The 13,801-nt window shown below is 42.1% G+C and overlaps 2 protein-coding genes across 3 annotated transcripts; one reads left to right on the top strand and one right to left on the bottom strand.

Moving 5' to 3' along the window:
• The first annotated feature begins 1,030 nt into the window (after positions 1–1,030).
• On the top strand, positions 1,031–3,639 carry mlana (melan-A). Of its 2 annotated transcripts, none has more exons than XM_077737653.1 (5): positions 1,031–1,194; positions 1,872–1,964; positions 2,355–2,451; positions 2,912–3,019; positions 3,088–3,639. In XM_077737653.1, exons 2-5 carry the CDS (start codon positions 1,876–1,878, stop codon positions 3,154–3,156), a joined length of 363 nt encoding a protein of 120 aa, XP_077593779.1. In that variant the 5' UTR covers positions 1,031–1,194; positions 1,872–1,875; the 3' UTR covers positions 3,157–3,639. The 2 variants fall into 2 exon arrangements, with proteins under 2 accessions (XP_077593779.1, XP_077593780.1); XM_077737654.1 differs by lacking the exon at positions 1,031–1,194 and adding an exon at positions 1,207–1,275.
• brd10 (bromodomain containing 10) lies at positions 3,324–12,856 on the bottom strand. Its single transcript, XM_077737652.1, has 10 exons — positions 12,541–12,856; positions 11,110–11,740; positions 10,531–10,731; positions 8,615–10,083; positions 8,028–8,089; positions 7,834–7,923; positions 7,640–7,755; positions 7,348–7,529; positions 5,544–7,265; positions 3,324–5,391 (listed from the first exon to the last, which is right to left on the bottom strand). Exons 2-10 carry the CDS (start codon positions 11,652–11,654, stop codon positions 3,830–3,832), a joined length of 5,949 nt encoding a protein of 1,982 aa, XP_077593778.1. The 5' UTR covers positions 11,655–11,740; positions 12,541–12,856; the 3' UTR covers positions 3,324–3,829.
• Positions 12,857–13,801: the final 945 nt, after the last annotated feature.

Below are 13,801 nucleotides of genomic sequence, written 5' to 3' on the forward strand. Positions count from 1 at the left end.
GTATGTCTTTTTGAAAGTAAAATTCATAGATGTGGTTTTTACATACTACTATACGTATTCACGCACTAACGGCAAAGTCTAGTCTAGTATCACCACTAGATGGTGCTTTTGAATACTTCCGTATGTTGTCGTCACTTACGTGCGTCATGTGAATTAATGACAAAACTCCAATAGGAACCAGTAGACTTCGCCGGGCGTGGTGGCGCGCGCCTGTAATCCAAGTTGCTGGGAGGCTGAGAATGCGGGATCGTTTGAGCTCAGGAGTTCTGAGCTGCAGTGCACTATGTCGATCGGGTGTCCGCACTAAGTTCGGTATCGATATGGTGTTTCTGGGGAAGCCCAGAACCACCAGGTCGTCTAAGGAGGGGTGCATCGGCCCAGGTCGGAAACGGAGCAGGTCAAAGCCCCCGTGCCGCTCAGTAGTGGGATCGCGCCTGTGAATAGTCGCTGTAGTGCAGCCTGAGCAATATGGCGAGACTCAGTCTTTTTTTCATCAAAGACGCTAACCCAGTCATTAAAAATGACTTATCGACACATACGGACTGTTTCTAGTTAATTACGCTTTATGTTTTATGTCATTATTTGCATTAAAACATTGGTCCAGCAGCGGCTCCTACTGGACGAAAGGAAAACTACTGCAGGCAAAAAGTGCACATGAACGAGAAATACTTCTGCTTGACTCAGTGTTACGTGCTCGCTGACAAAAATATCTAAAAAATATATGTATTTTGATTATTTTTTTATGGGAGTATTTTTGCTCAATGTGTTTTCACAATTTCCTTCACTTCATGTTACTGTTTATTCTATAATGGCCATTATTGGAATGATTGTCTTAAATATGTTTTTCTTTAATGCATAACCATTGCAATAACACAATAAAGCATGAGCAAAAGATAAAATAAAATAATGCCACCATCTGACTGAATTCAGTCTCATGAGTGGTCTAATCGTGTTGCATTCATGTCCGCAGGGGTTTTACGGTGATTACGCCGCTTCAATGGCTTTATCCATGAGCCTGTAACCCGTGACCGTCATGAGGAGTTTTTCAAGCCTTTTCCCCCTTTTCTTTCCCCTGATTGTCAAAGGAATTTGGGTGGGTGAAACAAGAAATAAGACAGGGAAACACTGAATCGCCTGACTCTGTAAGGCAGGCAAGAGGAGGACCGCACGTCTGCAATTGAATTAACACATTTGGTAAGTGGATTATTGTGTCAGTTTATGTGTTGGAGTCGTCACGGTGATAATTTGTCATACCAACATTGAATTATTGTTAAGGTAAACTTGATCTTAACATTTCTTTTGATGTCTAAGTGATCTGAATTTTAGGAGCAGTACTTTGTAAAATAAGCGTTTAAAGATTGTCTTTAAATACTCAGTTATTGGATGAAAACTACTGCGCCTTTGCATCTGTAAATTTTTTTCTACCAAGTGATTAAATTATACATATGGAACTCAAATATTTTAATTATTTTTTGTCAATACATCTAAGAACATCAGGCAAAATAAAAAAAGTCTTATTGACTGATCATTAACTTCTGATCTTGGATTTTTCCTCCAGAGGTAATAGTATTTACTATGTTGTTACAACATCCAAACAATAGCAAGATAAAGAAAAAAATGATCTCAATTTTAAATATACAATGTTCATACTTTGTATTCTACTCCTTCAAAGAAATGAACTACCATAAAGCACACCTCCATTAGATGGTATAGATTCAACCAAAAACTAAAGTAATCTAAAAAAAAGTATAATCTAAAAAGTCTTATTATAGTAGCTGTATGTGTTGGCATGTGATGTTGTATCAGTATATAGTACCTAAAGCACTTGTGAATGTGTCAAGTGGAAATTATTTTTCCCCCGTCTGTTGCAGCTTAATGCGTTGCAACAACACAGACGGGATGCCTCGGGGAGACTTCAACATCTACTTTGCCAGCAGTCGACGTGGATTTGTCAGAGCTGAAGAGTAGGTTCCACTTGATCCGACAATTTTGCTTGTCTGTGGCCTTTAAAATCAGTTTTAGTGCCTGACATTAATGGGGACCCCCATGTTGATTAGCAATTCAAAATGACTGAGGTATGACATGGAAGACTGTCGCTGAGCGACCCCAAGTCACCATATTAACCTTTTTTTTGTTCATAGTATTCAAGTCTGGAGTGGTAGAATTCTCTGATTTCCTGGCCACTTTACAAAATTCCTCTCAATATTTGGGCATTTAACACAATTCAATAATTTTGGCAATTTTAAAAGACCTGAAATAGAATTGATTTACCTCAGACAGTGAGAAAATAAATTGTGTTTTGGCTCAGTGTTTATGAACCTCTGTCTTTAACTGAACATGTGCATGCCTTACAGGGCAGTGGGTGTTGTGCTGCTGGTTATAATCCTGGCCGCGCTCCTCCTGCTGGGCTGCTGGTACTTTAAGAGGAGAGGCGGCTATAAAAAAATTAGGGTAAGGCCTTCATCGTAGGAGGGGAAAAATCTCATCATGTGCTCTGATGGAAGATTTGTGTATACTTATAACCAAATCCTTACTACTACCACTACCACCATCACTAGTATTATTACATTTTACAATCTTGCGTGCATTATATATGAAACAAATTTGAAGACAGGCCATTTATTGAAGGTGCGCCTTGTATTGCGGAAAAAACGGTAAGTACAATAGAGTTGTACTTACCGTTTTTGTATTGTGCCATTTTGAAAATAATAATTTAATTTCAGTGGGTTAAAATGAAGATTTGCATTTCAAAGCACTATTGGGGTACATACATCAAACTAATAAACTGTTGTAAGCACATGATTCTGACTGTCTGCACCAAAAGGTAAATGTGTGGTGTTGGCTAAAAGAATGAAACCAGTATAGACAGGTGTAACAAATGAAGCTTACCACCACCACTGTCCCTTTTTAGAGTCCCAGAGCCGGGTCGCCAACTTACATGGGAGGCCAGTACACCGAGGGTGGAGCTTCTGCAGAAAACAAGATGGCGCTTACAGATTTTGGCGGCCTGAGATCTGTGGTGAGCGTCAGGCATTGATATGCCATTTTCTAAATAAGGTGAAAAATACCCATCATTGACTTTTCCAGATGCCGAACGCTCCTCCAGCCTATGAAAAGATCTCCTCGGGGGCACTGCCTCCTCCATATTCACCCTAAAAAAACAAGACTTCCAAGGACAGATGGCCAACCCAAGAAGACAGAAAACAGCACTTCATCTATAACCAGCATCTACATATTAGCTGTTGATATATCATTATTAAATGTTAAGATTTATGAAATATAAACTTTGAGTTTAAATAATGGAAAAAGACTATGAAAAGGAGTCTTTGTAGAACATCAATGGACAAACATTTTATTACCACACTTTCATGAACTGATCAAAGAATTGCCAAATCGATATGGTAGAAAATAAATACAAAATGACTGCAAAACATATAACAATGGCTCAAAAATGTACACCGAACAGGTTTTTTTTTGTTTTACATTTCATACAAAGTTATACAGTTTTCCAACCTCTTCAATATAAACCAGTGTCATGTTCCATGGACCACTTTAAGTAAATAGCAGGCTGTACCAACGAACCTTAGAGTTTGCTTTGAAAGCACTAATTACAATATATATTAAATCCTTTTAACCTCCTCTCTCGTGGTTGTCATTACTGGCCACTAAGTCTTAAACACATTAAATTCATTAACCTCAGTAATCAGACCGACAAGAAAAACAAACAGTACTAGAACAGTATTTGAAAGTAATCCATTACTTTAACTACCTTTCTTCATAGCTGGATATCAGTGTTTAATAAGTGCATAAATATTTCACACTCATGGTCTCAGTTATTTGGTTGACCTGGTGTTGGCTGGTAATGCAAAGCTGCGTAAGAACTGTTGGGGGTGATAATAAGCGCAGTTTGTTTGGGGTAGACATTCGCTTCAACTGCTTTGGCCTGGCACTGCACCGAACTCAAAATGGCACTGGGACTGATGAGGAGCTTGTTTGCAACATGCTTTGCCATACCTATGTGGAAATTCTGCAAAGTAGGCTTAACCAGTGTCGGAGTGGACGGGCCAACTGACTGCTGAATTGGGTTTGTGGTCAACTGTGTGATTGGTTGAAACTGGGTGGTGGCTGGCGATAAAGTGAGTACATATGCCCGTTCTGTAACATTCTTGTTGCTTTCAATTGATGGGACTGTTGGGGTGGTCAGGTTCTGGATTGTTGACGTTAATGAACCGGGGCACCCTTGATGAATGACTGACGCCCCTTGCTGAGATACTGAGGTGATGTCAAGGCCCAGAGGTGCAGTGGAGGGTTCCTGTATGCACAAGCCTTGGGTTGTTGCTAAAACTTTTGAGATGGATATCGGGCTTGGCAAAGTTGAACTTGGTGCAGGAAATCGGGTATGGCTTGCTGGGTTTACAGGTGAAACGGTATTGGAAAATGTGGCACTAGGTGACGTACTGGGCGTCAACCGGATAGTAGAATGCGAATAATCAAGACCAAGTCTACTGGTAATGACTGAAGAAACGTGGGGCGCCTGTTTGCCTAACTGAGGGTGATGGCTCAGCCCAGGTGACGCAGAGGAACCAACTTGTGAGTTCGGAGCAGGTAAAAGATTAGTTTTAGGTGCAAGCAGAGATGGTCCCTGGAAGTGTTCTGGAACAAGAAAAAGTGAATTCCCAGCTGGTACATGAGGCAACCTAGTTTGGGACCCAGTTAAAAATTGTCCTTGAGGGGTTGTTGGACCCTGACTCACTCCTTCCGGAGGCAATGCCGAGCCAATGTAGCTACCACTGAGATGAGGCACTTTCTGTGGAGGACTAGAGATGACGAGAACATGGTTACCTGGAGCTAAGCCTTGGGGAGGAACCATAAAACAGACATTATCAAGAAGGATCTGTGTGCCAGCTACGAGGGGCTTGGAGATGTTGATGACTATTCTCTGCTGGAGATTGTTAACAGGGACAGATTGTGTATTGCCGATGGACATATTGGGAGTTTTCGGAAATGTTGAGGTGATTGGTGTGGTTTCTTTAGTCAGCAGGTGGGATGGATGATGAGCAAGAGTGGCCATGGAGGTTGGGTTTGGGTTACCCTGCACAGGAGAGCAGCTGGGCAAAACATGTGTGGCCAGAGTTGCTGTTGTGTTAGATTTGAAAGAGCCGGGTTGGGGCGCTATTGTGAGAGAAGGTTCAGAGGATCGGGTCAGAGAAGCATTGCTAACCAAATGGGGAAGACAGCCTGTGACAGTGCTCGACTTTGCAAATGGGGTTGATTGGGTCAAAGGGCCTGTACTCATGACAGGCCCTGATGTCTTTTTGGAAGTGGAACATGATTGGGTGCCGATGGCGTGTCCCTTTGTTGTTGTCATCCCTGGCACCTGTATCTGAACACCTGCAGACACATAAGATTCAAATTTACTAATAAAAAACTGCTCACCTGCCTTCAGAATATACTTCATGGATGATGTTGCCCTATGAATACACTAGTTTATAATGACCAGACAAAGAGGATGCAATCAACAACAACCAATAATTGAAACCCACCTGGTGGGAGAGTGACACTTGATCCTTCAGCGATCACATTTGAGTGAACACCACAGTTTAATTCCCTCTCCAAAGATCGATTTGCCGTAGTTAGCTGCTCTCCTTTAGCTCTTGCTGTTGTGGACTGATTTAGGCCACTTCCCACTAAAGCACAGGGTCCTGGTGAAGAGTGTTGGTCAATGAGTACAAATCTTGATCCAAGAGACGGTTTTGAAGACGATTCGTCTTTTGCAACAGCTAAAGTTGATCCACTGGATGGCGAATTGGAAACCAGAATAAACTTTGGGATTTTGGATTGGTCGTCTGCGCTGGGCCGCTTCAAACCAGGCCGACCCACGACATCGGCTTGTGCAATACCACCAGCACTACTTTGTAGTGCAGGAGACTGGGCAGGATGGGAAATGTTTCCAGTGAATGGGGTACCATCCGATTTGTGGGCTCCAGGGACCAGGTCAATGGATGTTCTCGGACCCAAACATCTTGGATTTGTCGTATTTGAATTGGCAGAGGCCTTTAATTTTGAAGAAATCTGCTCATGTGATTGGTCTAGGGAGTTTGCCACTGTTGTGGTGGGACATAGATTCTTCTGACAGGGGACAGAAGAGGCCTTCACACTGTTGGACACAAGGAAAGCTTTGAACTGAGGTGAAATGGTGATGATGGGACTTGTGGCTAAACTATCAAGTGAATTCTGGGCCGACGACCTCTGGACTTTGACGATTCCCGTGTTCCCTCCTCTCGTTGTCACGAGGATGGACTGAGAATCACGAATGCATATAGTCCTAAGTTCTTGCTTATTGTCTGGAAGTTTGGGGGGTATAGCAGAGGCCAAAGTGGCTGCAGATGTAAAGGATGAAGAATTTTGACGTACAGTCTGCGAAACGCTTGATTGGGAAGGTTGCATGCTGTGCTGGTGAAGAGTGGAGGAAAAAAGGGAAGGGGTCTTCCTGGCATGGGCATTCTCCTGTGGGACCACTTGCTGAATATGGTCAGGAATGGTGAATCCAGGCACATTAGTGGACAAGCAAATGGCACCTTGTGACTGTTGTTCCTCAGATTTATGAGCAACATGGTTGGAAGGCAGATTCACCACCTTCTCCATTACGATTTCCTGTCTGCTACAGTCCAGAACGGGTTGCACAATTGTCGAAGCCAGACTGCTCCCCACATTTCTGAAACCCTTTTGATCATTCGATAACACCTGGAGAGGACTCTGCAATAAAGTCTGGTTTTCCTTAGCCAAACATGTTGCGAGAGGAGTTGCTGCCACTTTGTCAATTTCCAATTGTCTGATTGCACATTCTCCTTGTGTAGGTAGTGAGTTTTGTTGTGAAGTGGATTGTTCGGCTTGTCCTTGTAGTTTTGTGCTTGAACATCGCAAGCTTTGTCTATCAGGGTAGTTCACCCCGGGGTAATCAACAGGTCGTTTCATTAAGGTCACTTTGTTGCCTACGCTTTTAGCAAACAGGGTGGGAATGGCCGTGTACCGTTTGGGTTGTTCTGTGGTGGGGTGGATTGGCTTTCCCACAGTCCAGTCAATGTTTGACTGAAGCATTTCACATTTTGACTTCGGGACATTGTCTAGGACCAAAGCAGTGTTACTACTGTTACCCTCATCTCTTGACAATTGTTCAGCAGTTTCCAGATATTTTTCGTGGTTAGCGATCGCTAATGTTGGTGAATTCTCTCCGACGGATTCATCATCACAGTCTCCGGTGCTTGCTAAAACGAGAATTATATCAAAATGCTCACAAAAAATGTTTCATTAAATGCTAAGGTCGGAAATGTTGAGGAAAGGATGTACCTTTAGTCCAAAGACGTCTGGGAACCACATGTTCCAGTTCATCTTCTGATCTTTGCTGGTGATCCATCAACTGCATTTCCTCATTGTCTGATGACGAAGACGATGATACACACTCCTCTCGGACAAAGTTGCTGTACTCTGTATGCTTTTTGAAATCATCAAATTCCTTCTTCAATCTAAGCCTGTTGGGAGAGAAGGTTGAGACAGGAGTAATAATACAGTAGAAGATTAATTTGAGATCAAAACGGACAATTTAGTAAGTATTTTTTTAATTGAAGGTCATTTATTATACCTATTTCTGTGGTAGGCCTTCAAAAGTTTTGGCTCCCAGGGTGATAACTCATTCAGTAGTCTGATTAAAGTGCTGTGAAGATCTTTCACAGCTTCTTTTCGTAAGTACCATCGATCCTGCCAGTTGGAAAATTAAAAAAATAACTTCACATTATTTTTCTGACTCAATAAATGGAATAAGACTTGCTGAACTACCAATTTCTTTTTTGTGCTTTCCAAGTCATCAAGCTCATCCTCTGTTTTGCTGATAAGATCTCGCAAATCTTGCAAACTGGAGCAAACCAACTGTGGATAAAGTGTGGTGGGTAGTGAAAAAAATGCATTTCATACTCTAGAGTAGCAACAAACATTGGTCAATTAAAAAAGTAATGAATGTATTGTGTAGCTACCTTAAATGACGGCTCAATTGTAGGATCAGCTTTTGATTTCTTTGCAGAATCAACCTTTTCTCCTGATATGTGAAATCAGATGACAGTCAGGAACCTTTAATATTTTTTACAGAAATATCACCCACTAGACAACACAAATATGCCTTTGTAATAAAAAGTATTTACTTTCTGTTAGCAGCCTGTTTGCATGTGCAACAATTAAGACACTTAAAACTAAGGAAGCTGCTGGAAAACCATTCATATGGGATTAGAATTATTTGTGGACCTGTGGGAAATTAATGCAGAGTTGGAGAACTTAATCCCATGTGAACATGTCATGTCTGTAATTTGAAATATAAAAGTTCTGCGAGGTCTTGCGATAACTCTAGCATCATGCGAATCTGCATCTCACTATTTGTTGTGGTAATTGTGGCCAATTTCTGTTTCTCTTTTCTTTCAATCTTTTAATCTAAGAATTTTGATGAGTAGTCTTGATAATTTATCAGGGGCCAAATTTAAATTAGGCATCATGTTGAACAACGAAAACCACCACCCAATCTCTAGTCATGTATTTCCGTCTTGTATGTGACCAACAATCCTTTCCTTACTTTCTTTATGTTTTTTCCTTTTATTTGTCCTTTGGATGTTTGTGGCAATTCCGTGTACTTCTGATTCAGCTGCCTGAAAGTTTTCCTGGTGTCGCAACTGGCTCCTGCCTCGCTTTTTCTTGCATTTCTTTTTTTTAGGCCTACTAAGAACTTGTTCTGTGCTTCTAGAGTTTTGATCAATATGGGTAGACTGGCAACTGCAGTCTTGCCCCAGAGTTTTGAAAGTTTGGTGACAATCCAAACAAGGAGCTATTTGCTGGTGTCCTGCACTCAGGTTTACTTCTTCCATTTTGATACCCGGGTGCTTGCTTGGTAAGCATGTGGCACCCGCGAAGTGAGCGGGTGACCTACCCGTATACGTGTGTTCCCCTACATTCAGACAAGGATCTCGTGTCTCTTCTTCAACAGTACATACCGGGCCCAATAATGGGCCCTTTTCTAGTGTTGTGGGTTGATACTTCAACTCTGCAGTTTCTTGTTTTATGCCTCCTCTTGAAACAAAAGTGCTAGTATGACAATTTTGGGTGGACTCATTGCTAGAGTGTCCATCCGACAACTCTGACTCGCACTTCTCGTCCTCTTTCTTGGTTGGCCAGAATCTGAAATTTTCTTCATGTTTTTTTCTGTCCCTGTTTTCCTCCGTAAAATACTTCAAGGTCTCAGCAAAATCTGAAGAGTTATTGACATACATCGCGATTCCAGGATGTCCGTCCTTGCCCTTGAGCACATCAGATTCTTCAGCGTGTTCTTCAAGTCGTTTCACCAACGCTGAAGGGAAAGGAAAGGCAGGTGGTGTGCTAGGGCTCTGACAGTAGATCCGCAAGTCTGCACCACAAAAATGAGGGAAATGTATGTAAGCGTTATCCCTGCTGTCGTAGCCCAAAATGGACTCCCTGCATTCGTGTATGGGTTGAGCTAGCACGGCATCCTGAACATCTTTCTGAGTCTCGTACACGTTGTCACACAAGCCCTTGAGAAGCCACACTCGCTGGCAAAAGGGCAGCAAGTGAAACGGCTTCTCCTCCAAGGGACTCGTCTCACCGAGGTTGCGGAAAAACTGATGACAGAGTCCAAGTTGCCTGGCGCGAGCCGGCTGATTTAAGGCGCGTCCAATGCTCCGGTACCAGCCGGTGACACGCAACCTGAGCTCTGCCTCCCACCGCCGATACGGCAGAGGAGGCCGCCGGTGAAGCGTGGCTCGCCGTTGCCAAGGAGAAAGGAGGGAAGACATTATCTTAGAGAGTAGGCTACTGCAGCGGGGCATCAGCAGACAACGCTCTAGCTCAAAGAAGACAATCTCAGGAAGGTTTAGAACTGTCTGGGCCAGGCATAGAAAGTGGCCTATGGCGGGTAGTTCCCACAAGGTGTCAACCGTGAATGGCGATGCCTGCAAAAGCAAAGTTTGATCCCACTCTTCGACTGCCTTGGCTGATATTTCTTCCGCTTCTTTTTTCTCCAGATCACGCTGCCTGAAAAATACCAATGGCTTGTTAACTCCTACTTAAACGAAAATACACTCAAGTATCAAAGGGGTTTTCTAGCTACAATGCCAGATGGGCAAAAATGTTGATGCTCTTCCACTAGATGGCAAAGAGACTTCTGTTATCATTCATACAACAGAATCCACAAGCTTTCATTAACACTAATAGGTCCAAATTTCATATTAATTAAATAAATGTGTGGGCAAAAGTTGGGTACACCATTATTTTAGTATATTGTAAGCTTAATTGACTGATTAAACTAATGAAGTCTTTTCTTTGCAAATACTTTATGCTTTCACCAGGTTGCACAAGAGGTATGACGGAAAAAAATGCAAAAACATTGGATGAAGTCTGGTTTAAAACAAAAAGGGGAAATTTTCCATAACATTTCCTAATTGGGAATCAACTCCAAAAATGAATCTGAAATCTGCTCACCTTTTTTCTTCCTTGGCCCTCTGTTGCTCTTCCATTCTGAGGGTGTGCACCATGAGCGACTCATGCCCACCAACAGTTATGGTCGCCAGACTGCGAGATGACATTCGCCTCCTTGTTGAGGTTCCCCCCTGAGTTCTCTCCTCCTCCGAGCCAAAACGCCCTTTGGAGGTCTCTGCCAATGTGGTTTTCTCACGAAGACTCCTTGTTGGACAAACAGAGAACACATTTACAAATAACTCATGTTAAAAATAAATAATCTAAGCAAGCCTTTTATATAACTGTTTTCAAAGAAACTGATTGTTGCAACCAATAAATAGCCATGACATTAATTAACACAGTGAATTGGCAAGTCAAATTCTTAAAAACTGGCACAATTTGGAGTTCAATTTTAAACTGTCATTACAAGTGGCACTTAGCTTGATGCCAAAAATCTGGTCCCTCTCACTGCATATTAAATTTGCCACACTATTAACATTTCAAATTGATGAAATTTTAGTACTACTTTAATGAACTCAAAAAAATGCTTATGTATTGATTATTTATTAATTATGTATTATTTATCTGAATCTATTCAAGTACCTGGACAGGAGTGTGAGCTTCTGCTCAAGCATAATCTCCATCTTTTGTGCCTGTTTAGATAGCCAGTGGTCTACCCCGTGGTAGCGGTAGCAGTTTTCTAACATGAGCCTGAAGTCAGCTACAAACTCTGTTATGCTCCGATACTCCTGGTTGACAAATTTTTCCTCCATGCTCCGTAAGCAGATGGACTGCTCAAGCCTTGCCTGACCTGGAGCACAGACCCCACCAACGCCGCACTGTTCCTCCTGATGCCCAACGGCATGGAGGAACAGCCCAGCGACTGCCTTGTGTTTGTCCAGGAGAAAGCAGGAAAATATTCTGTAGGCTTGCTGGACCTCGTGGCTCATGTTCTCCTCGAAGTTGCTTGTGACGCAGACTTCGGGGAGCGAGATGTCACTGTTGGAGAAGTCGGAGATGCCGTCGTTGCTGGTCGCCGGGTGGTCCCGGGAATGTACAGAGGCACCATGGCTGAGACCGCTGTCCTCGGATGTATTGAGGTCCATGTCGTCACATCCGGTCCTTGAGCAAGTCGAAGTTGAAGACATTATGCCAGACTTGGCTTAACCTTTAGTGATGAGAACCCACAGGATGTTCATAGCTTTCAAGCATACTGCTGCTGTGTTGGGAAATCCTACAATGAGCCAAAATTATTGTTATTAGCTGATAAAGGAACATACATAAGACCACCAAGAAATTTCCAACAACTTCATGTGTTATTTTTTGGTAATAAGCATAAATATAACTCTTCTCTAGTGAAAAAAAGATAATCTTGCATAATAGCACAATGAAAAATCATGGGATGTTAAAGTACTGATACTGGAGATACCTTGACATAAGAGTTATCTGACCTAAAGGTTTTTTGAGATAAGGGCCAGACATCAATGGATTTTTTTGTTTTTAGTGTCTGGTTGCGCCCTGAAAGCAATTATTTTACAGTCAAGCGAGTTGGCAGTAATTGATTCTTTTTTTTTACTATTGTGTTTATGAATTTAAAGAGAAAAAAAAAGTGGTGCCGATGCAGTATACTGAGGGAAAAATATATATTGGTCTATCAAAACGAACTTCCCGTGTAAAACATAGTTCAAGATGTTTACATAAATAGGCATTTTTTTATTTTTATTTTGTGATCTTTAGAATATGGACTTTAAATTCCAAATAGCAGAGGGTGCCTATGATTTCGTAAAAGCACACTGCCATTTTGATCCACTACCATGACAGCATTAGTCATTTCAAGCGTTATGTTGTGGCATTGTCACAGTTTATCTACCTGACCCAACTTTTTGATTTTTACTTACTTTCACTTCAGCAAAAGAACTTAAAGTTAGCAGTTAGCCAGCTAGCTTGGAAAGTAAACAAAAGTTTCTTCTGCTTTCAACAAGGGCGATATGATACGGACATAAGCATACGATCAAGACAAGCAAGAAAACGTACCTTGGCGTTTAAAAAAACGGCTCGAAGATCCCACGACAACTCGACTTCGTTTTTCTTTTTTCTTTTTTATGTATTATTTTATTTTTGCGGTAACCTTGCTATAGCTAGCTACTCGCTATTGTCCACCGGAATCGGCCTGCAGTTGCTCCGCTCGGTCTCCATGGTCACATCGGTAATATTGGACGTTTTGGTTCGAGGTTACGTTATGAGGACGATGGCTTCTCTTGGAGAGATCTCGACCACGATGAGCTGGCTGCTAGCCGGGTGAACGCTCAATAGAGAGTCCCGACATCAAGACAGATTTCCATTCATGCGATCCGTCAGGACAGGGATGTCCAACATACGGCACGCAGCCCACTTATTAGTCTCCCATAGATTATTATGAAAATATCATTGAGCATGACCCGGACAAACATTTTCAATTCATCTTACATTTATTTAATATTATACATTTTACTTCGGGTGGTTAGTGTGTCGTCCTCACAGCTGTGGGGTGCTGGGTTCAAATCCAGGTTGGTCCACCTGTGTGGAGTTTGCATGTTCCCCCGGGCCTGCGTGGGTTTCCTCCGGGTACTCGGGTTACCTCCCACATTCCAAAAACATGCATGGTAGGCTGATTGGACACTAAATTGCCCCTGGGTATGGGTGTGCATGTTTTTTCTTGTCCCCTGCGATCGGCTTGCCATCAGCTGGAATAGGCTCCAGCACCCCCCGCGACCCTAATGGGGATAAAGCGGTTCAGAAAATGAGATGAGAGAGATGAGATTTATTTGTTTGTTGTTGTTATTTGTGCACTTCGTGGTGAAGCTTTAAATCTTATTACACTTGTATAATGACAATATAAGCATTCAATTCAATAAAGAAAATTATGAGGGGATTTTTGCCTCGAGAAATGGCCCAACAATAATAAAAAGAACAACAAGGGTAATTACTATTAAGATAAAAGAAAAAAAACATCTGATTCAGGGTGTCCCCCGCCACTGGCTACAGTCAGCTGGGATATGCTCCAGCACCCCCTGCGATCCCAGTGAGGATAAAGGGGTTCCAAAATGAATGAATCAATTAATTTTCCATGTCTATTATGTAAAACTTGATGAGTGGGGTGGAAGATTCTGGAATGGTCCATCCAATTATTCAAAGTTCACCTCACTAAATTAATAAATTAAGATATGTGTAGTTTTATCCATGTAGTATCTCTTTCGGGCACTTAAGAGATGTGGTCAGTACTTAAGTTGTTGTGAATGGCGCCTTTAACTAGGCA

Source organism: Stigmatopora nigra, chromosome 17 (assembly GCF_051989575.1).
Source record: "Stigmatopora nigra isolate UIUO_SnigA chromosome 17, RoL_Snig_1.1, whole genome shotgun sequence".
NCBI lineage: Eukaryota > Metazoa > Chordata > Actinopteri > Syngnathiformes > Syngnathidae > Stigmatopora > Stigmatopora nigra.